We start from the raw sequence: 23372 nt of genomic DNA, 5'->3' as shown, positions 1-23372 counted from the left end.
GCCAACCCCATCAGCTGGACCTGCCTGTTGTGCATGATGATGATGATGATGATGATGATGATGATGGTGCTGCTCCTCCATGGCACTGCTTTCCTTGCACCCATTGAGAACGTGCTGGAGCGATGTTCCCACTGAGCCTTCCTCCATGTCTGGTGATTTTTAAGAGCAGAAGCCCTTTGGGAATTGCTGTGAGGTCTGAGGGGTGGCTGTCGTTCTCTCAGCCTGCTCCAGAGAGCTCTGCCTTGCTCACAGGAGGAGCATTGATGTTCAACCAGTTTTGCCTGTGTTTTGCTTTCTGAATTCCAGCAGTGTGGAGATGATGCAGCTTTCAGGAGCTGGCTGTGTGGCAGCATGCCTTGTGTTCCCATGGAGGGGAGCAGAACAGCTCCGTTTTGGATCATTCTCTCCACAGAATTCAAAACTTGCCGAGCTTTATTTCAAAAGGCAGGGGTTGGGCTGAGCCCTGCTAAGTGCAGCACACCTTTAATGTTATTTTAATTAGAGGGACAATTTTCATTGAATCAAAAGGGGTAATTTGCCACACGCAGCCAAGGAGATCCTGTTTGGGTGTTGGGGACGCTGAACACACCTGAAATGGCAAAAATTTTGGGGTTTTGTATCCAATTTTGGGGGAGGGTTGTCCAGGTGTGTTTCTGCAGCACAAATCTTGGCCCCCTCCATTTTGTGACAGCAGGAGGAGTGTAAAGCATTTGAATAATTGGCTTTTTGGCTTATTTAATATGAAAGCATTAAGTGCTCTCTATGGGTTTTACCACTATAATTTTGCAAGAAAAGGTGATTTTTAGAATACACTCAATATTAAAATATAAAGGGGCTCCCCTTCTGCTTCAGCACATGGAATGAGAATTTTGACTCTGTGCTGAGCTACTGAGAAGCTCCTTTTAGTGTTTTGAGTGCCATCTACACCTTCTGTCAATAACTGGAATTAAGGTGTGTTTGAGACAAGATAAAAATGGGAAATACCACCAGAATTTGTCATGCCATGGACAAAATTCTGTGCTCTCTGTGGATCTGTGCGACAGGAGCAAACTGTGACACCCATGAGCTGAACCACCGAAATATCCCTTTTTTTGGTGGAAAACCTGTGTGAAACCATGATGGTGTCAAGAAATTTTCCATATTGGCCTTTGAGTTGTTATATTTTAATTTCCACGTGGGTCACAGCTGTGGAATGGAAATGGATGCAGGGAAACCTGGGCCCACGGAGCAGCTCCACAGCTGGAAATTGTTGGAGTTGTGTTGGTTGAAGTGTTCCCAGTTCTTGCACTGGGGTTTCTCCTGCTGCCTGTCCTGTCCTGGTTCCAAACCTCCCCTGGCCCACGAGGGAGCAGCATCCAGAGCAGGAGCCACGGGTGCATGTGCAGGGCAGGGCCGTGGGGTGAGCATGGCACGAGGTGCTGGCGCTGATGTGTCTGCCACAACAGCAGCATCCTGCTCTGGGCTGGAGAATCCACGGGGAGTTTGGATGCTGGGAGTAAATGACACTTCAGAGCAGGGTTTTTAGGAGGAATGTGTCTGCAGGTGTTTGTTTTGGAAGCTTTGTGTTCCTGGGATGGGTCTGACCTCTGTTGGTCTGCGAGGGTTTTGGAGGAGGAGGTTGGGAGGGACCAAGGTTTCTGCTCCAGGGTTTATTGCAAAATGTTCCTGTGGTCTCAGCTGGAGCCTTGGATCTGACTGACCCCAAATCCAGCAGTGATTATTTTTTTATTTCATTTCTCTTTTCTCCCTTTACTGCTTATTTATAAACCACAGAATCATCCTACTTCACACCAGAAAGGCTGACTAAAGGAGCCTAATTCAGTGTTGTTTCTGCACCCAAAATTCTAGCTAGCTTAGACCTGTCACCTAAAAATTAATTCTGAGTTCTGCCTCTCACGGGCCAGACTGGTGTGGGAAAGCAGCAGGATTCCTTTTGGAATATCCCATTTTTGATCCTGAGCCTGTTAATGATGCCAGTGGCCTCAGTAAATCCCAAAGCAGCGATGCTGTGGGTGAAGCCCTGGCTGTGACCAAAGCCACCTCTGAAAGGGAGGATTCTGCTCCTGCAAAGTGGGGAAGTGCTGAGACAGTTCAGCTGAGCAGGAGAAACCCAAGTTGTGGAGAGTTAAAGGTATTTGATCTCTGTGAGTTGTTGCAGCCTGTGCCAGCGAGCTCGGCTCGACCACAACGTGCCCACGAGGATTTTCATGGCAGCAAATCCCAGTTTGATCCTCATTTGGCAAACCTCGTGTGTGGGGAGGTAAATGAGCCTTGCTTGGTCGTATCCTATGCAAGCTGTTCCAGCTCCAGAGCTCAGCCCCAAGGGGACTGGGTGCCAGAAGCCAGCTCGCTCTCAGACCAAGGCCGCGGGTCAGCCCCTAGCAAGCAGGGAGATATTCAGCTCTTAGTGATCAGGCAGCTCTTGTGATTTCAGCTTTGCTTGCTAGGTAGCTTTTCCCTTGGCCTAAGGCTCCAGCAGAGGGTAGAGAGAGGAGAAGCAGAAGACGCTGGCTGTTCCACGAGTATGGCTTTATTGTAGGGGTCCGTGAAGGGTCTCAGCTCTTCTTCTTCCGAGTTAGTAGGGGTACAGTATGCTACTTTTATACCCTTGGCCTGGATCCAATCCTGACCAATGGCAAAGGTGTTAGAGTGACCATAAGTGACCAATGGTAGGGTTTAACACAATATTGCCTTCCATGGCTATAGGGATAAGGTACAAGGCGGATGTCCCTGGAGACAGGAAACTTCTTTGCCGCTGTGTCAGCATTCTATTCTCCAAGGGGCCCTGGCTAAACCTGAGGGGTTTACTACAGGGAGGAGCGATTCCCCGCATTGTGCAGTCCTGCTGCGAGGCTCAGGGACAAACCTTGGGGTTCTGCTTTGTTCTCACCCATCCTTGCCTCCATCCCAGCGTTGTGCTGGCTGGGAATCCTCCCCACACACGCCTGTTCCAGGAACCTCCACCATTCCCAGCCTCTCCCACCCCAGAGTCACTCCAAGGTACTGTATTCATCTGGGGTTTCAGTGTGGTTTCCTGCTACAGGAGTGATTTCCAGTCTTGTTTCCTCTCCGCAGGCCTGAAGACCATCGTGGGCGCCCTGATCCAGTCTGTGAAGAAGCTGTCGGATGTGATGATCCTGACAGTTTTCTGTCTCAGCGTCTTTGCCCTCATTGGGCTCCAGCTGTTCATGGGCAACTTGAGGAACAAGTGTGTGATTTGGCCGATTAATGTGAACGAGACCTTCCTGGATAATGGCTCCAGAGGCTTCGACTGGGAGGAATACACCAACAATGTGTGTAGGTATTTCTACACTGAGGGTCTCTAAAACCTCCTGACTTGGCTCAGTGCAGGAGTTCCAGCATGGCTCATGCTTTGGTGTGTCTGGTTTTCACAGTAAAAACCCCATGTGCAGAAGTTTTTCAGTTTTTTTTTTTTTAGATTTGACCTTGTTGAGATGTTCCTAGTTGAATTCATCCTTTAGAAGGGTTTGGATGTGCTCTTTTAGCTAAATAATTAGTCCAAAAACTACTTTTTACTGACAAATTTCTCAGCAGTGCTTTTGGGGGGGTCTTTTAAGTGAAGGTTTTAACAGTGTTATAGTCTGTTAAATCCTCTAACTCCATATGTGTGTGAATGTAACCTCTTCTTTTTCACCTTCAGCAAATTTTTACATCATTCCTGGCGCCCCCGACCCTTTGCTCTGTGGTAACAGCTCAGATGCAGGGTGAGTGTTGAGCTTCATTAACAACCAGTTTGAGCTTCATTAACAATCAGTTATCCCTGATGTTACCTAAAGCTGGCACAACCTTTGGGATATTCCCTGTTGGTTCTGGTGTTACTTCACCAAGTTTCAAATTTCTTAACCTGATTATGAATCCATTGCTGATGCCACGTAAGGGACATTTTCCCTGTCAGGAGGCAGCTCTGGCCACCAATGCCAGTGGCGTTATTCCCTCTGAATGCAATCAGAGAAGGGTGGATGGAGGCTCAGAAATGGGAACTTGCCATGTGCTGTTGGTTTTCCACCCCACCCTTCAGCTCTCCTGCCTTGGGCTCGGGCTTGGGGAGAAGCTGCGCCTGCAGCGTCCCAGTGCTGTGGGACAGGGGGAGCAGGGCTTTCCTGCAATCCTGTCTCCTTTGCTGCACTCAAATGGCATGGACAGAGCTGCTGTGTGTTGGGAGAGTGAGCAGGGAGAGCCTGACCTGGCTGCTGTCCCTCCCTCCCCAGCCAATGCCCGGAGGGATACACGTGCATGAAGGCAGGACGGAACCCCAACTACGGCTACACCAGCTTCGACACCTTCAGCTGGGCTTTTCTGGCTTTATTTCGCCTTATGACTCAGGACTTTTGGGAAAACTTGTATCAATTAGTAAGTAAACACTTTGCTGTTGTACGCGGGGAGAATCTGGGGGTAAAACAGGAAAGGGAAACGTGAGGAGCTTTGTTTTATTCCTTCTCTCCAAAAGAGCGCAAGTAAACCTTCACAGGGAGGTTTTTTGGGGGAGAAAGGGGACATTATTGTCAGCAGGTGTTGGACTGTAAGTCCAGGAGGGATGGTGGGTCCAGCTGAGCTGTGAATTAATTTGGGAGCAGCCTTAGCACTGGCTGTGAGCGTTCAGCTCTGCTCACGGAGGCTGCTCAGGCTCTTTGGAGGGCACAGAGTTTTCTCCTGACCTGAGGGTGCTTTGGGGACCTTGCTGAAGCAGCTTTTTCTCCATTTGGTTTGTTTTAAGGGAGTCTGAGCATTGGGTTTCGCACTGCGCCGCTGAATTCTTTTCAGTTTGGATGCTCCCTTAAGGGAGGAAGGTGGATGTCACCTTTTGTGTTCATGGCTAAGGAACGTGCAGGGGAAATGCTGAGCTCTGGAATATTCAGCACTGCTGGATTTTCTGAGAAACATTCAGGTCAAGAAACTTGGGATCAGCTCTTGCATCTGGTGTCAGGAAAGCCTGAAGTTGGTTTTTTTTTTCCCTTTTCTAATCCCTCTGCCATTCTCTTCCACTTGCAGACTTTACGAGCGGCAGGAAAAACCTACATGATCTTCTTTGTGCTGGTGATCTTTGTGGGATCCTTCTACCTGGTGAATCTGATTTTGGCTGTGGTGGCCATGGCCTACGAGGAGCAGAACCAGGCGACCCTGGAGGAGGCAGAGCAGAAGGAGGCAGAATTCAAGGCCATGTTGGAACAATTGAAAAAGCAGCAGGAAGAAGCACAGGTGAGAAAAAAACCAATTCCTTTCTATAGGGGTGATGAGGCCCTGGTTTCCAGAAAAGCTGATTTTACTGCCTGCACAAGCAGACTGTAAAAATTCTAACAAATTCTGGCTGTGAGTGTATTCCAAGGAGAGAATAAACCTCTCAGTCCCGCCCCAAAGTCTTTTACTCAGGTGCATTAAGCCAAACTCTTTCTTCCAGCAGCAAATGGAGCGTTAACGGTGGGAAAATGTGATTTATTTTTGCTTCCCTTTTCTGCCCCCTCAGGCTGCTGCCATGGTCACCTCGGCAGGGACGGTGTCTGAGGACGCTGTGGAGGATGATGGCGGGGGCAGGATGTCCCGCAGCTCCTCGGAGATCTCCAAGCTCAGCTCCAAGAGCGCCAAGGAGCGGCGCAACAGGAGGAAGAAGCGGAAGGACAAGGAGCTGTCGGAGGGAGATGAGAAGTGTGACACCGAGAAGGTGTTCAAGTCCGAGTCTGAGGATGGCATGAGGAGGAAAGCGTTCAGGCTGCCAGATAACAGGCTGGGAAGGAAGTTTTCCATCATGAACCAGGTAGTTTTCTGTTCCTTCTCTAATGTTTGTGGTTGAGGTCAGGATAATATTCTGTTCAGACTCCTGTTGGCATCTCAAGGGTTGTGCCCACTGTCCTGAGCTCTGTTGGGTCAGGAGAACACTTAGAACCCAAGTTGATGACAGTGTAGAGTTAAGTCTAACAGTGTAGTTTCTATCTAAACAGTTTATACAGGTGCCAGTTGTTTTTGACCCAGGAATAGATTGGTGTTGTTTGGTTAGCAAACTGCTCACAGCAGGACTGCTTTCACACGGGAAACTGCAAAATGCTAGCTTGGCTTAGAATAAATGACTTCTAAAAGAAAGAAGAAATTACTTTTAAATTCAACCAGAGAGGGGCTGATTTTGAGAGGACTTTCTTTATCATTTTTCCACCTTACTGGAAAAATGTCAGTGTCATGACAAACGGGTCCCTGATGCGTAATAACTGACATAGACCCCATGTATTACAGAAGGCTGATTATTGCCTTTATTAAGAAATCCATACCTTTATAGACAGCTGTGATAGAGCTGGACCTAATTGGTCCTCCAATCAAAACACCATCACCACTGGATAATTAAGAAACCACCCTTAATAAAAAAATCTCCGTAATGCATTCCACACATCCACAAACACCAGGCGCAGCAAGTTAAGATACGAATTATTTCTCATTCTTTTCTTTGATCTGCTCACAGACTTTCCTGGGAAAGTTGTCTGTTTCTGTGGCCGGAGAGCTGCAAACTCTCACTTTCCTCCTCTTCCTCTCCCAGTCTCTCCTCAGCATCCCGGGCTCCCCTTTCCTCTCCCGCCACAACAGCAAGAGCAGCATCTTCAGCTACAAGGGGCGTTTCCGCGACCCGGGCTCGGAGAACGAGTTTGCTGACGACGAGCACAGCACGGTGGAGGAGAGCGAGGGCAGGAGGGACTCGCTCTTCATCCCCATCCGCGGCCGCGACCGGCGCAGCAGCTACAGCGGCTACAGCGGCTACAGCCAGGGCAGCCGCTCCTCGCGCATCTTCCCCACGCTGCGCCGCAGCATCAAGAGGAACAGCACCGTGGACTGCAACGGCGTCGTGTCCCTCATCGGGGGGCCGCCCTCCAGCATGCCCGGGGGCCGCATCCTGCCCGAGGTAGCTGCTGGGCGTGGCATGGGCTGGGCAGTGTGGTGTGGTCAGCATGGTCTGATAAGCATGGTCTGAGCAGCGTGGTGTGGTCAGCATGGTCTGATAAGCATGGTCTGAGCAGCGTGGTGTGGTCAGCATGGTCTGAGCAGTGTGGTGTGGTCAGCATGGTCTGAGCAGCGTGGTGTGGTCAGCATGGTCTGAGCAGCGTGGTGTGGTCAGCATGGTCTGCTGAGCATGGTCTGAGCAGTGTGGTGTGGTCAGCATGGTCTGAGCAGCGTGGTGTGGTCAGCATGGTCTGGGCAGTGTGGTCTGGTCAGCATGGTCTGAGCAGTGTGGTGTGGTCAGCATGGTCTGGGCAGTGTGGTCTGGTCAGCATGGTCTGATAAGCATGGTCTGAGCAGCGTGGTCTGCTGAGCATGGTCTGACCACCATTGTCAGATGAGCATGCTCTGGTCTGCTTAGCATGGTCTGACCAGCATGGTCTGAGCAGCGTGGTGTGGTCAGCATGGTCTGAGCAGTGTGGTGTGGTCAGCATGGTCTGAGCAGCGTGGTGTGGTCAGCATGGTCTGGGTAGTGTGGTGTGGTCAGCATGGTCTGAGCAGTGTGGTCTGGTCAGCATGGTCTGAGCAGTGTGGTGTGGTCAGCATGGTCTGGGCAGCGTGGTGTGGTCAGCATGGTCTGGGCAGTGTGGTGTGGTCAGCATGGTCTGGGCAGTGTGGTGTGGTCAGCATGGTCTGAGCAGTGTGGTCTGGTCAGCATGGTCTGAGCAGCGTGGTCTGGTCAGCATGGTCTGAGCAGTGTGGTGTGAGCAGCATGGTCTGCTCAGCATGGTCTGAGCACCATGGTCAGATGAGCATGCTCTGGTCTGACCAGCATGGTCAAACGAGCATGGTCTGGACAGATGAGCATGGTCTGAGCAGTGTGGTCTGGTCAGCATGGTCTGACCAGCGTGGTCAAATGATCATGGTCAGATGAGCATGGTCTGGTTGGACAAGCATGGTCTGACCAGCATGATCTGGTCAGCAAGGTCTGACCAGTGTGATCTGACCAGCATGGTGTGACCAGCGTGGTCAAACGAGCATGGTCCGACCAGCATGGCCTGACCAACATGGTCTGGTCAGACAAGCATGGTCAGACCAGCATGGTCTGGCCAGTATGGTCTGACCAATGTGGTCTGGTCGGACCAGCATGGTCTGCTCAGCGTGGTCTGACCAATGTGATCTGACCAGCATACCCCATCTGTTTGGTTCTAGTACATAGAATTAATGACATTGTATGTCATTAGAAATGTTCTCCAAAATGCAGTCTGTAATTTATCTAAGGCTGCAGAGCACTGATCCAACAGAAAAAAGGGCTTGAGTTTTGGTTGGACCACTTGCATGTTGTAGGAAGGTGGGAAGGACAGAGGGATGCACAGAATATGGAAAATACAGAATATGGAAAATACAGAATATGGAAAATACAGAATATGGAAATGCAGACCAAGTGCTGCATTTCTGGGCTGAGAGTGGGTAAGAGAGAAGACTCAAGTCTGCATTAATCACCATCTGAATTTTTCAGGGTACCACTGAGATCGAAATTAGGAAGAAGCCTGGTGGGTCTCTCTTGGTCTCAATGGATCAGGTGAACGCGTCCTATGGAAGGAAGGATCGGACCAACAGTGTCATGACTGGGTTGACCAACACCCTTGTTGAGGGTAGGTGTGATTTGGGGATTAGAGGGACGCCCCTGAGCCCTTTCCAGTGCCTGAAGGGGCTCCAAGAGAGCTGGAGACAGATTTAGGACAAAGGGCTGGAGGGACAGGACACAGGGAATGGCTTCCCAGTGGCAGAGAGCAGGGATGGATGGGATACTGGGACAGAATTCTTCCCTGTGAGGGTGGGGTTGCCCTGAGAAATTGCCCCATTCCTGAAGTGTCCAGGATTGAGTTGGACAAGGCTTGGGGCAACCTGGTCTAGTGGAATTCAGCTCCCCCTGCTTCAGAGCAGTACATATTCCTGCATGGTTTTGCCTAAATCTGCTTCTTTTGGGTCTTTATTAATAACGAAATATTTATTAGATTTTATTTTACTTAGTTTTGGCATCCAAATTGCACAGAGATGGAGGTAAAGGCAGCAAAGAGTTGTAATTTTACGATGAAGAGAATGCAGTGTGGAGATCAGAGGAGTAAGGCAGTGTCAGGTCTGGGCGTTCTGTCCTGTGTCATCCCTGAGCACTGGAGAGACCTCCCTTTGCTCCAGGAGTGGGAGAGAAGGATTGGAGCTGCGCTGGGAGCTGCAGTGTGACAGCTGCCAGCAGAGAAAGGGGCTGTTGGCTGGTGGCAATGCTGGAATGGACAGCACATGGAGATGAGATTTCCCAATATGTCATGCAGGAGCCAGCAAGAATTCATGAACAGCAGCCACACGCGGCTGATGATCTCAAATTCCTGCTGTCTCCTGCAATAAAATTGTAGGAAAACTAAATATACTTAGAAACAGAGCAGGGTTTTGCTGCCGCTCCCCTCCTGCGCAAACGCCTACGGGCTCCAGTGCCACGGGCCTCTTTTTAACTTCAGAAATTCCAAGGCAACTAAATACTAAGCAACCAGAGAGCCAATGGGAAGGAGAGCACAGTGGTCCTTTCCCTTCCCATAAAAAATAAAAGGTGAGGGTGCACAGCTGCATGGCCTGACTGGGACCAGCAAGTCAACAAATGGGGACAACTCCTCGTTTGTATTTTTTTTTCCCTAAGCACTTGAGATAAGCCGGTGTAAAAAATAAATGGACACAGCATTTCTGTGTTTGATTTCTGTAAATGGATGTAGTTAGTCTTAATCAGGTTATTCCTGCTGAAAATCCTTTGCAGCATTATGTCACCTCTTTCCTCTTTTAGACCGTGTCTGTGTTCAGCACAGAATTCATCTCAGTTATTTAAAAACTGGCAGCAAAGGCAGTTTGGAATCTGTAACTTTGGTTTTAACTGCTTTACCTTGATCAGTTCTGAGTTAAATATAACCCTTCATTTGGAATAATTTGCATTGAATCATGCTGGTGGGGCTGAAGCGCAGGGTTAGAGCTGCAGTTCTGGTGACCTGGTGTAGGGACAGAGGAGCAGTCATGGAGCGCAGTAAAATCATGAAAACCAAGAATCCTTGAGGTTGGAAAGGAGCTCCACGGTCGGGTCTGACCTGTGACCAATCCCCACCTTGGCACTGAGTGCCACGTCCTGGCATTCCTTGGTGACACCCAGGGCTGGGGACTCCAAACCTCCCTGACCACCCTTCCCATGAAGGATTTCTCCCTGATGCCCACAAACTTTACCCAGCTCTTCTCCACGGCCATTTCCACCAAGTTCACAGTTTTGTAATTCTTCACCCTCAGAGATGCAGCCTGAACTCTGTTTTGTTTTGTACCTGCAGAGCTGGAAGAGTCCCAGAGGAAGTGTCCCCCTTGCTGGTACAAATTTGCCAACACCTTCCTGATCTGGGAATGCCACCCATACTGGATGAAGCTGAAGGAGATTGTGAACTTAATTGTCATGGATCCTTTTGTGGACTTGGCCATCACCATCTGCATCGTGCTGAACACGCTGTTCATGGCCATGGAGCACCACCCCATGACCCCTGAGTTCGAGCACGTGCTCTCTGTAGGAAATCTGGTAAGGAAATCTGCTAAATGCTCCCCACAGCTCTGCTCCTGCTGGGATGCCTGAGTATTGATGTGGGCTTGGACTTTGAGTCAATTGCATTGTCGAGACTTAGCCTGAAGATCTGAAAATAAATTAAAAATGACTCTTTGTGTGTTCTTTGTCTGTCCCTCCTCCCCACTCCAGGTTTTCACTGGGATTTTCACAGCAGAAATGTTCCTGAAGCTCATTGCAATGGATCCATACTATTATTTTCAGGAAGGCTGGAACATCTTTGATGGGTTTATTGTGTCCCTGAGTTTGATGGAGCTGAGTCTGGCTGATGTGGAGGGACTCTCCGTGCTGCGATCTTTCCGATTGGTATTCCAAATTCCAGCTCTTTTTCATTGTTATTGTCGTGGAGCTTAGAGTCACAGAATCATGGAGTGTCCTTAGTTGGAAGGGACCCACAAGGGACATCCAGTGCAGCTCCACACCCCAACAATCCCACCCTGGGCATCCCTGGGAGTGGTGTCCAAACACCCTTTGAGCTGTGGCACTGACCATTCCCTGCTCAGTGCCCAACCAGGGGAAGAACCTTTTCCCAATAACCTATCCCTTCCCTGGCACAGTTCCAGCCCTTCCCCTCACATAAAGAGTTTTTCCCATTTACATAGTACAAGGGAAAATCAATTTTCTGGATTTGGGGAGGACAGAGATCAAACGGTGCCATTTTTTATGGTCTCTTCTTTCTTCAGGACTGCTCTTTATGAAATCTGAGCAGCACTTGATGCATTTGGGCAGGGAAGGGTGACTTTTCCTTTGGGAATAACTCAGTATTTCTGTGTGGGGAGTAACTGATTACAAAAGTACAAAATACTCAAAGAAAGGTTAAGCATTCTCTGCCCCCTGTACCCTCAGAAGCATGGACTTACCTTTATGTAAAACACAAGATGGTTGTAATTTAGGAAGTTCTGCTTTATTTTCCTCTTTGCTTAAGATTTGCTTGTTTTGGTGTTGTTTTTGTAGCTGAGAGTCTTCAAACTGGCCAAGTCCTGGCCCACTCTGAACATGCTGATAAAAATCATTGGTAACTCAGTGGGTGCCTTGGGGAATTTGACCTTGGTGCTGGCCATCATCGTGTTCATCTTCGCCGTGGTGGGGATGCAGCTCTTTGGCAAAAGCTACAAGGAGTGTGTCTGCAAGATCAGTCCGGACTGTGAGCTACCCCGCTGGCACATGCACGATTTCTTCCACTCCTTCCTTATTGTCTTCCGTGTGTTGTGTGGGGAGTGGATTGAGACCATGTGGGATTGTATGGAAGTGGCGGGACAGGCCATGTGCTTGATTGTCTTCATGATGGTCATGGTCATCGGAAATTTAGTGGTCAGTAAATGGTTCCTGGTGGGCTTTTCTTGGTTGCCTCTGGATGGGGTAGGACTTGGGGAGACCGCCAGGATGAGGGAGTGATGGTTTGTGAGCCTGTTCCTGCTCTGTGGAGGTCCCTCCTGGCCTTTGGTCTGTCAATCCGTAGATTTTGGTAGCACAATGTTAAAGATGTTTTTTGCTTGATGAGGACCTTAAACAGTCAGCTGTAAATGAAGCATCTTGCAAGAAAATCTTGAAAGTCTGAACGCCTCAGTCAAAGTGTGCAGACCTGACCTGAGGGGGAAAATAAGCTAAAACAAGCAAAACCTGGCGTTTTAATTGCCAGAAAACAAAATAATTTGGTGCACAGGGGAAGGTCCTGAAGCGTTAAAATGAGGAATGGAGGTTTCTTCTAAAACCTGCCCACTGGCTCAGTCATGAGGTGCTGTTGTGTGCAGGAATGGGCTGTGAAACTGCACGGCCTGTTGTGTGGGAGGTTGGACTAGATCATGATGCTTCCTTCTGGCCTTAAATTTCACGAAGAAAAGTCTGTGGAGGAAAATGTGAGCAAGAATGAAGTCACATGAATGGTTCTTCAAAGTAGTTGTGAGCTCTCTCTGAGAGGTCCTGTCTTGCCAAAGGGTTTTGATGAAATAAATCTTGGGGATGGTCCCTAAATGTGGGTGAGGAAGTAGAGCTGGGAGGGATCACTCAAAATGCCAAGATTTACCCCATTTTTCTTTGAGGCAGAGATGGGACTAAATCAGTAAGGCTGAATCTAAATCCCATGGGGATTAAATCCCTCTCTGACCTCTGCAGTCCAGATCCTGCAAGGGGCTCCATCCAGGGACCCCTGGACCTGCCCTGGACCCCTGGCACCCCTCAGGGAGCTTTTTGCAGCATCAGGGGGTCATGGCTTGAACCTGATGGGCACCTGGATGAGTTTGAGCTGGTGTTTGGAGACAGCTCTGCAGCATCAGCAGGGCGTGGGCGCTGAGAGCTCCGCTCAGCTCTGGGAATCCCCCCTTTGTGTGTCAGTGCAGCATCAGCTCTTCCCTTCCAGGTGCTGAACCTGTTCTTGGCCTTGCTGCTGAGCTCCTTCAGCGCAGACAACCTGGCAGCCACGGACGACGACGGCGAGATGAACAACCTGCAGATCTCGGTGATCCGCATCAAGAAGGGCATCGCCTGGACCAAGGCCAAGGTCAGGGAGTTCATGCAGGCCCACTTCAAGCAGAGGGAGGCCGACGAGGTGAAGCCCTTGGACGAGCTGTACGACAAGAAGGTGAACTGCATCGCCAACCACACCGGCGCCGACATCAACCGCGACATCGACTTCCTCAAGAACGGCAACGGCACCACCAGCGGCATCGGCAGCAGCGTGGAGAAGTACATCATCGACGAGGACCACATGTCCTTCATCAACAACCCCAACCTCACCGTGCGCGTCCCCATCGCCGTGGGCGAGTCCGACTTCGAGAACCTCAACACGGAGGATTTCAGCAGCGACACGGATCCTGATGGCAGCAAGGAGGTGGGAGGAGGGCTCCAAATTCACATGGGGCGTTGGGAGGGAGGGCTCCAAATCCTCTCGGGGCATTGGGAGGGCTCCAAATCCTATCGGGGTGTTGGGAGGGAGGGCTCCAAATCCACTCGGGATGTTGGGAGCTCCAAATTCACATGGGCCGTTGGGAGGGAGGGCTCCAAATCTGCTCGGGGTGTTGGGAGGGCTCCAAATCCATTTGGGGCTTTGGGAGGGAGGGCTCCAAATCCACTTGGGGCATTGGGAGGGCTCCAAATCCGCTCAGTGCATTGGGAGGGCTCCAGATCCACTCAGGACATTGGATGGGAGGGCTCCAGGTTCACTCAGGGCATTGGGAGGGCTCCAAATCCACTCAGGGAGTTGGGAGCTCCAAATTCACTTGGGGCATTGGGAGGGAGGGCTCCAAATCAACTTGGGTGTTGGGAGGGAGGCTCCAAATCCACTCGGGTGTGGAGCTCAAATCCATTTGGGGCACTGAGAGGGCTCCAAATCCATTTGGGGCATTGGGAAGGAGGGCTCCAAATCCATTTGGAGCGTTGAGAGGGAGGGCTCCAAATCCATTTGGGGCACTGGGAGGGCTCCAAATTCACTCAGGACATTGGGGGCTCAATCCCTCAGGGAGTTGGAGCTCCAAATTCACTTGGGGCATGGGAGGAGGGCTCCAAATCCACTCGGGGTGTTGGGAGGGCTCCAAATCCATTTGGGGCATTGGGAGGGCTCCAAATCCACTTGGGGCATTGGGAGGGAGGGCTCCAAATCCATTTGGGGCACTGAGAGGGCTCCAAATTCACTCGGGGCATTGGGAGGGCACCAAATTCACTTGGGATGTTGGGAGAGAGGGATCCAAATCCACTCAGGGCGTTGGATGGGAGGGCTCCAAATTCCCTCAGGGCATTCAGTCCACTGGGAGGGCCAGGAAACCTCTGGGCAAGGAGAGCTGGGAAGTTCCAGCACTCAACTTTTGTTGGTGTTGGGATGTTGTCTTTGCACTCAAAATGGAATTTCTTGTGCTCTGTGGAAAGCCACAAATACTTAAAAATAGATATAAAATAAATATATGCAATCATAGAATGGTTATATAAATATATATACTACATATGGTATATATAAAGATATATAAATTGCATAGTATAAATAATAATAAATAATAAATATATAATAAATAAATAACAAATATATAAATAGTGTAGTATAAATACAATATATTTATATATACTGTATATTTATGTATGCTATGTATTTTTGTTTATATATTATCACATATGTTTATATATTCTGTATATAAATTAATATACTTAATTTAATTATTTTATATAAATATACATATATTTATATAAAATAATCAATATTTTTATTTACATTTAGTATATATTTTGTATCTTATATATATAATATATTATATATTTACTGTAGTTATATATAAGAATATATAATATATAAAATAAAATAGTAAATAATAAATATGTGTAGTCATAAAATGCAATGTAAAAATAACTAACTAACTAAATATATATATAAATAAAAAACATATTATCATAGTAAAGTATATGTAATAATAAAACAGCTTGGGTTGAAAGGAGCTTAAAAATCATCTAGTTCCAAGCTCCTCCATGGACAGGGACACCTTTCATAATGTAAATATTTAATCCTATATTAAATATAATAACATTTAATCCTGTCTGTCCTGTTAACATGAGACATAAGCTGGGTCAGGATCTCCGTGATTAAAGCGAGGAAACAACGTCCATGACAGCAGATGTGGTGAGGAAGCAGCCGAGTCCTGCCAAGTTTGGTGTTTTCTGGGGCTGATGCTCGGTGGTGATTGGGTTTGGGGTTTTGTGCTGCAGAAACTGGACGAGAGCAGCTCCTCCGAGGGCAGCACCATCGACATCAAGCCGGAGGTGGAGGAGGTGCCCGTGGAGGCCCCCGAGGAGTACCTGGACCCCGATGCCTGTTTCACTGAAGGTGGGCACCGAGCGAGGGTTCGGGGGTGCTCTGGGTGAGCTCACCTCAGATTAGGTCAGACTGTGTCTGTGGGATCTCAGGATCTGAGTCCTGAGGTGCCGAGCCACCGAGACCACCCTTGGGGGGCCCGGGAGTCCTGGAATGTTCCAGAAGTGTCTGGTGGCTGCACTTTGATCCTACATGGAGACGACACCTGTATGAGGATAGGAGGACTTCACCGGGGTGAATGGTGAAGGGATGGTTAATTAGAGGGTGAGACACAGGGTTTAGGAATTTATGTACAGGGGGTTTAGAGAAGTAAGATGGAGGAATTGGGCGTGTCCTGTCCTTCTTCTTCTTCTTCTCCCTCCATCTCTGTGGTGATGGTGGCACTTTGGGACTTTGACCCTACACGGGAGACGACACCTGTATGAGGATAGGAGGACTTCACCGGGGTGAATGGTGAAGGGATTAGTTAATTAGAGAGTGAAACACAGGGTTTAGGATTTATGTACAGGGGGGTTTAGAGAAGTAAGATGGAGGAATTGGGGCGTGTCCTGTCCTTCTTCTCCTCCATCTTCTGTGGTGATGGTGGCACTTTGGGACTTTGATCCTACACAGGAGACGACACCTGTATGAGGATAGGAGGGTTTCACCGGGGTGAATGGTGAAGGGATTGGTTAATTAGAGAGTGAAACACAGGGTTTAGGATTTCTGTACAGGGGGGTTTAGAGAAGTAAGATGGAGGAATTGGGGCGTGTCCTGTCCTGCTTCTTCTGCTTCTTCTCCTCCATCTTCTTTGGCACGGTGGCACTTTGGATTGGTTATTACTGAAGTGCACCAGTAATAAGAATAAATGGTATTGGGGAAAAATGATAAATATTGTACACGTAACCATGGGTATAAAGATAGGTGTCTGTACGGAGGGCGGCACAGTGTGCTCATGGCTGGCTGCTGAGCAGAGCTCTGTCGGGCCGAGAGAAAATCTTTTAGATAAACAATTAATAAACATAAAAACCGAAAGAAGAACTGAAGCCTCTTCTCGTCCTTCGATACGCGGGCTGCCCCAAGGCCACTCCAGGCCTTTCCAGGCCCTTCAAACAGCCGAGAAAACCCGACATGTGTCAGTTGAGACAGAAACAGAGACAACACAAAGCAAAAAAATCCATTTTCAGAAGGTTTCAAACTGTGTTTATTATAGCACGCATGCTTTTTGTACATCATACAAAACTCATAAATTTACACTTTGCTCATACACACAAAGTGCTCATTGGAATAATTGCAGATTTCTCTTATTTATCCTTTTCTTTCTTGGCTTCTATGTCAGTGACCTTGGTAGGAAATTCTTCCAGGGGTAAACACGGATCCTCCTATCAAACTTCCCTCTGGCTCTCTGTAAAACCCCTTCCACCAGCCTGGGTCAGGGCTGGCTCTCACCTTACCTCGAGGCCCCTCTTGCATGCTGGGGCACCAATTCCGAGGAATTTGCAAAGTGAAGCTCTCAGAGATGCAAATCATAAAATCATTCAGTAGTTTGTGTAGGAAGGGACCTTAAACTCATCCAAATTTACTCCCTCCCACCACCCCAGCTTGCCCCCAGCCCCATCCAGCCTGGCCTTGGGCACTTGCAGGGACCCAGGGGCACCCAAGCTTCTCTTGTGGGGTGTGCCAGGGCCTGCCCACCCTCAGAGGGGCAATTTCTAAAGAATCAGAGATGACCTGTGGCAGAACAAGGTGATTTTTGTGCAGCTGATGCCTCGAGTACTCAGAGGCAGAGTACTTTTCCTTCCCTGTCACTGGCCTCAATGTCTTTCGAGAGCTGATCATAACAGGAATTCCCAAGGCAAAAAATGCTTTAAATGGTTCAAGGTTATTTGATCAGCGAGTTTTCCATTTGTCTCCTCAAGAGCGTGGCCCTCACCAAATAGAACGAGCTGATCTGTTCCCAAATTGATGTCACTTCTGGTGCCCGGGCACAGAAGTGGCAAAACAACCCTAAAACCCTCAAGAACGCAAAAATTTTAACTCACTCAGCGTGGTTCGTGTTGGTGGCATCAAAACTGCTTCTAGACAGTGAGAATTTAATGATTTTACCTTAAATCTTGTGTTTGCTGAGCGAAATTGTGCCCTGTCCCTGTTGCAGGTTGCATGCAGCGCTGCAAGTGCTGCCAGGTCAATATTGAGGAGGGGCTGGGAAAGTCGTGGTGGACCTTGAGGAAAACTTGTTTCCTAATTGTGGAGCACAATTGGTTTGAGACCTTCATCATCTTCATGATCCTCCTGAGCAGTGGGGCTCTGGTGAGTAAAATTTAAAAAAAAAATAAAAAAATTAAAACCCCAGCAGTTCTGAGGGGTTGGGCTTGGGGATGTCTGATTGTGTACAGGAAATTTTGGGAAAAAGCAAATCTTGGAAATTCCTACCTGGAAAACAACACAAGCTTTTATTAGTGTTTTTTGTTTAGTTTAAATTAAGAACAAAGCCTTCAAATCTGGGTTCTGATCCTGGTTTGAGTAGAAATGTGAGGATCTGGAGAAAAGTCAGCCTGTATTTATGGCTAATTTCACAGAATCAGAAAATCCCAGAATCATTGAGCTTGGAAAGCTCTGCAACACCATCAAGTCCAAGCTGTGACTGGAACAAAATCAGTTTTCTATGTTTGATTTATATATATTAATAAAATATGTGTATTTTATCTGTATCTTTATCTATATATCTATATACCTATATATCTATATATCTATATATCTATATATCTATATATCTATATATCATCTATATATCTATATACCTATGTATCTATGTATCTATATATCTATATATCTATATCTATATCTATCTATTCACATATATTTATATATAGTGTGTATGTATGTGTTTATATATATAATATAATAGAATATAATATATAATATATATTATATATATTTTATATATTATATATCATTATAATATATAATATACAATATAGTATATATTATATGCTATATATATTATATATTGTATATTATATATTATATATAATATAATATATAATATATGCTATATGCTATATAATATATAATATATATAATTATATAATAAATATAAAATACATAATATATTTTTAATTTTTTTAATATTTAATTTAAAAACATTTAAAATCTATACATTTAGCTCATCTTTAACTGTACCCTGAACTCAGCTCGGTGTCATTTGAAGCTCCTGAACTGTGCAATAAATCCCATACAATGACATTTACACCTGTTTTTTTTTTTTCCAGGCTTTTGAGGACATTTACATCGAGCAGAGGAAAACCATCAGGACCATCCTGGAGTACGCAGACAAGGTCTTCACCTACATTTTCATCCTGGAGATGCTGCTCAAGTGGTGTGCCTACGGATTTGTGAAATTCTTCACCAACGCCTGGTGCTGGCTGGATTTCCTCATCGTGGCTGTATGTATCCTCTCCTCTTCCTTCTCCTCAACCCTCCCTGGCTCACAGATTTACCCACCCGATATCTGTGAGTTCCCAAATCAAGGATAGAACCTTCAGCTCTCTGGGGGATCCTGCCCTGCAGGGCCCCAGGAGGATTTTCCAGCCCTTGGCTCTTTTTTTCCGATGCTGAAAATGGAATTTTTTAGGAGAGCTGTGTTTGGAGGTGTTTCCATGGGAAGGCTGTGCAGATGTGGAATTATTAATGATTATTAATTATTAATCATCATTATTAATGATGAGGGGGTGATGAGGCAGCAGAATCTCATCCCACCTCCCCAATTCTGAGCGCTGGATTTGTGAGGATCTCAATCCTTGGAAAGCTGATTGTGCACAGTCCAGTTCAGCATTAGCAAAAGAAACAGGAAAGAAAAAGCAGAATTATATCAAAAAGAAAGCTGATTGTGCACAGTCGAGTTCAGCATTAGCAAAAGAAACAGGAAAGAAAAAGCAGAATTATATCAAAAAGAAAGCTCAGTGTAGAGTGAGGGACAGATCCACCCTGGAATCCCCTGCAGAACATCTTGGGAGGGAGGATAAATCTGAGGAATAAAAGAAAAGGTGAATAAATTATAGAATTAGAAAGAAAAAAAGACAATAGAGAGAAATTTTAGCAATAAATTTGGCTCTGCAGCACAACGAGGGAATTTTAAATCAATGGAATTTAAAATAAATGGAATTTGAAATCAATGGAATTTAAAATAAATGGAATTTGAAATCAATGGAATTTAAAATAAAAGGAATTTAAAATAAATGTAATTTAAAATCAATGGAATTTAAAATAAAAGGAATTTAAAATAAAAGGAATTTAAAATAAATGGAATTTGAAATCAATGGAATTTAAAATAAATGGAATTTGAAATCAATGGAATTTAAAAACAACGGATTTTAAAATAAAAGGAATTTAAAATAAATGGAATTTGAAATCAATGGAATTTAAAATCAATGGAATTTAAAATAAATGGAATTTGAAATCAATGGAATTTAAAAACAATGGAATTTAAAATAAAAGGAATTTAAAATCAATGGAATTTAAAAACAATGGAATTTAAAATAAAAGAAATTTAAAATAAATGGAATTTAAAATCAATGGAATTTAAAAACAATGGAATTTAAAATAAAAGGAATTTAAAATAAATGGAATTTAAAATCAATGGAATTTAAAATAAATGGAATTTAAAATCAATGGAATTTCTGCTGCCCAGAGTGGTAGAAAACGGTGTAATTCAATAGGAAATTTCAGAACCAGGGAATTTAGAATCCCAAGTGCTTGGATTCTCTCAGTGTTTCATCAGATCCATCTGGGATTCAGTGGCTCTGGTGGCTGCCCCAAGAGCAAGTGTGTTAAAAAAGAATTCCCAGTTTTTCCAGGCTTCTCCTTTGGAACACTCTGGGTGTGATTCAGTTGCTGTTCAGCACCGTTATCACTCTGGAAATATTCCTGAGTAGGTGGAAGGAACTGTGCTTGGAATTCAGGGGCAGAAGTGACTCAAACTCTGTTTCCTGTAGGAAAATTGAAATTTGAAATTTTAATTTTTTCTGGAAAATCCTCTCTGATCCCCTCAACACCTTTCCTCGGACGCAACCTGCGTGTTATAAGGTTTATTTTCTGACAGAAAAGGAATTTAAAATAAATAAAGAAATAAATTTGAATTTTGGAATAAATTATGAAATAAATTTATTTGCTGGATCTCTCTTGCTGCCTGAAGATAAAGAGTTTAATTCCAGTTTGATTCCAATTTAATTCCAGTTTGATTCCAGTTTAATTCCAATTTAATTCCAGTTTAATTCCAGTTTAATTCCAGTTTAATTCCAGTTTAATTCCAGTTTAATTCCAATTTAATTCCAGTTTAATTCCAGTTTAATTCCAATTGAATTCCAGTTTAATTCCAGTTTAATTCCAATTTAATTCCAGTTTAATTCCAGTTTAATTCCAATTCAATTCCAGTTTAATTCCAGTTTAATTCCAATTTAATTCCAGTTTAATTCCAGTTTAATTCCAATTGAATTCCAGTTTAATGGGCAGGTGTGGTACAAGTTTAATTTCCTTTCCATGCACCTGGGAGTGGAGTAAAGATCAGGAAGGGAACAGTGAGGGAACAATGCAGAAGAGTTTGCAATTCCCAGGGCTTCAGGAATTTTAGAATTCCCGTTTTCCCTTGGTATCACGGACAGAAGAGTTGCACAATTTTCCCAGTGGGAAAAAAAAAAATTAAAAAAAATCTGAAATGTGACTTTGAGGTGCCAAAATACCCCCTCAGCAATGCTTTTGTGTCCTGTCCCTGTTGAATCCCAATTTTTGGACCCAAATTTGGCGGCGCGTCGTGGCCGGGGCCGGAGCGAGCCAGGGCGCAGGGAATGATCCTTTGCATCCTAACGACACTCTCGGATGTTATTTTGCAGGTTGCTATAGCATTGTCCAATCCCCCTCCTCCTCAATGCCCAAAAGCTTCCTGGGTGTGTTTGTGAAGACTTTTGCTGGGTGATAATGAAGGATTCTGCTTTTCAGTCAGTCTGGGATTCCCTTTGTGCCACCGCGGTGCCGGCTGTGTCTGCTGTTGGAGTGTCCTCAGGGAATAATAATCCTCCAGGATTGTTCATGAAAAGCTCAAACTGCCTTTTTCTGGCACGCTCTTAGAGTCCTGCTTGGGAGTAAGGTGTTATCCTGAGGGGGAAAAGTTTTAAAAATGAGAAATTTTTTTTGTTCTTGGAATGGTTTGGGCTGGAAGGGACCTGAAACTCATCCAGTGCCAGCCGTGCCAGGGCAGGGACACCTTCAACCATCCCGGGCTGTTCCTGCCCAGCCTGGACACCTCCAGGGATGGGACACTTCCCGTGGTATTTAACACACCACATCTCCAAAAACATTGAATTTTTATATTTTATTATATTTATATTTAAGGTTTTAACATACCAGCATTGCCCTGGCCTGGCTGAGCTGATTTCGCCTCACAAAAGCTTTGTTGGATCCTTTGGGACACCCCTGGTTCAAAAGTAGTAAAATTTTAAAGTAGGATGGAAAAACCAATCCATTGTGGCCACTTATTTTTGGGGAAGATACCACAGAATTCTGAAATTATTTGAGTTGGAAGGAACCTTAAAATCATCTGATTCCAAGTGCCCTGCTGTGGACAGGGCATTTCCATGTGAGGATGGAAAAAGCACATCAGCCACGTGCCCAAAAAAGAGAAAATCTCATTTTTTTTACACATTAATGCATTTAAAATTCAGATTTGATATTTCCCAGAAATAAGTGTGGAATAAGAATCATCCTTCTAATTAATCTTATTAATTCTAATTATTATTCTAATATCTCTTCTATGAAAAAAATGATACATAGGAAGTGTCCTATTCTGAGAATTCACCTGAAACCCCACCTGGTGCAGGAGGAGCTCCTGTGTTCTTTTGTTTGTTGCTGTACATGGATGTCTTTTTTTTATTTTTTTTTTCCTTAAAAAGGGTTCATGTCTCTTTCTTATCTGTCTGAAGTGTGATGGTGGAGAAAAATGGGAAAAATGGTAGGGAAAAAATGTGGAGAAAAAAGGGAAAATGGTAGAGAAAAATGGGAAAATGGTAGGGAAAAATGGTGGAGAAAAATGGGAGAATGGTAGAGAAAAATGGTAGAGAAAAATGGGAAAATAGTAGGGAAAAATGGGAAAATTGTAGAGAAAAATGGGAAAATGGTAGAGAAAAATGGGAGAATGGTAGAGAAAAATGGGAAAATGGTAGGGAAAAATGGTGGAGAAAAATGGGAAAATGGTAGGGAAAAATGGTGGAGAAAAATGGGAAAATGGTAGAGAAAAATGGTAGAGAAAAATGGGAAAATGGTAGGGAAAAATGGGAAAATTGTAGAGAAAAATGGGAAAATTGTAGTGAAAAATGGTAGCAAAAAATAGGGAAAATGGTAGCAAAAAAAAGAGGAAAAATTATAGAGAAAAATGAGAAAAATGACAGAGAAAAATGGGAATAGTGGAAGCTGCTGTGTCTGTAACTGTTTACACGTGGCCAAGTTGTGTCTGGACTTGGTGGGTTTAAAGATCTCTGAAAATTCAGATTTAGAGCCCAAATCTGACTCCAGTTTGCTCAAAGGTTGCCCAGTATAACCCAGTACATCCCAGTCCTTCACTGCACACTCCTGTGGCTGCTGAGGTTGGGATTTGGGGGAAAATTGGGAAAATTTGGGATGGGATGGGGGGAGATGGGATAAAACAGGATTGGGATGAGGGAAAATGGAGCTGGGATGGGGAAAAATGGGAAAAAAACAGGATTGAGATGGGGGAAAAGGGAGAAAACGCCTGGAATGGAGGAAAATGGAGAATTCTGGAGCTGGGGTTGGGAAAAAATGGGGAAAATTGGAGATGTTGGTTTTGAGATGTGGAAAAAACCTTGGGAAAATTGGGAAAATTCCTGGCAATCCCCGGGCATGGTGACCATTTCCTTACATCCCAATCCTGTTTTATCCCATTTTCCTCCATCCCATCCCTGTTTTTTTCCTGATTTTTCCTGGTTTTTCCCCCAATCCCAATCTCAGCAGCTGCAGGAACGT

The 23372-nt window shown here is 45.6% G+C and overlaps 1 protein-coding gene across 2 annotated transcripts in view; it reads left to right on the top strand.

The window, feature by feature from the left end:
• Positions 1 to 23372, top strand: part of SCN8A (sodium voltage-gated channel alpha subunit 8) — a 63907-nt gene that overhangs the window by 24599 nt on the left and 15936 nt on the right. For both annotated transcript variants that reach the window (XM_064734931.1, XM_064734933.1), the window contains exons 7-20: positions 3076 to 3297; positions 3662 to 3725; positions 4230 to 4371; positions 5011 to 5217; positions 5483 to 5770; positions 6539 to 6898; positions 8453 to 8588; positions 10293 to 10531; positions 10706 to 10879; positions 11528 to 11884; positions 12930 to 13400; positions 15257 to 15374; positions 17497 to 17651; positions 18614 to 18787. In XM_064734931.1, the coding sequence (XP_064591001.1) occupies positions 3076 to 3297; positions 3662 to 3725; positions 4230 to 4371; positions 5011 to 5217; positions 5483 to 5770; positions 6539 to 6898; positions 8453 to 8588; positions 10293 to 10531; positions 10706 to 10879; positions 11528 to 11884; positions 12930 to 13400; positions 15257 to 15374; positions 17497 to 17651; positions 18614 to 18787 (3107 nt within the window). The remainder of the gene's footprint in view (positions 1 to 3075; positions 3298 to 3661; positions 3726 to 4229; positions 4372 to 5010; positions 5218 to 5482; positions 5771 to 6538; positions 6899 to 8452; positions 8589 to 10292; positions 10532 to 10705; positions 10880 to 11527; positions 11885 to 12929; positions 13401 to 15256; positions 15375 to 17496; positions 17652 to 18613; positions 18788 to 23372) is intronic.

The sequence above is a fragment of the Zonotrichia leucophrys genome, chromosome 29 (assembly GCF_028769735.1).
Source record: "Zonotrichia leucophrys gambelii isolate GWCS_2022_RI chromosome 29, RI_Zleu_2.0, whole genome shotgun sequence".
NCBI classification, from domain to species: domain Eukaryota; kingdom Metazoa; phylum Chordata; class Aves; order Passeriformes; family Passerellidae; genus Zonotrichia; species Zonotrichia leucophrys.
Note: the sequence above shows the minus strand (reverse complement) of the source record. Positions and strands in the feature narration are given on the sequence as shown.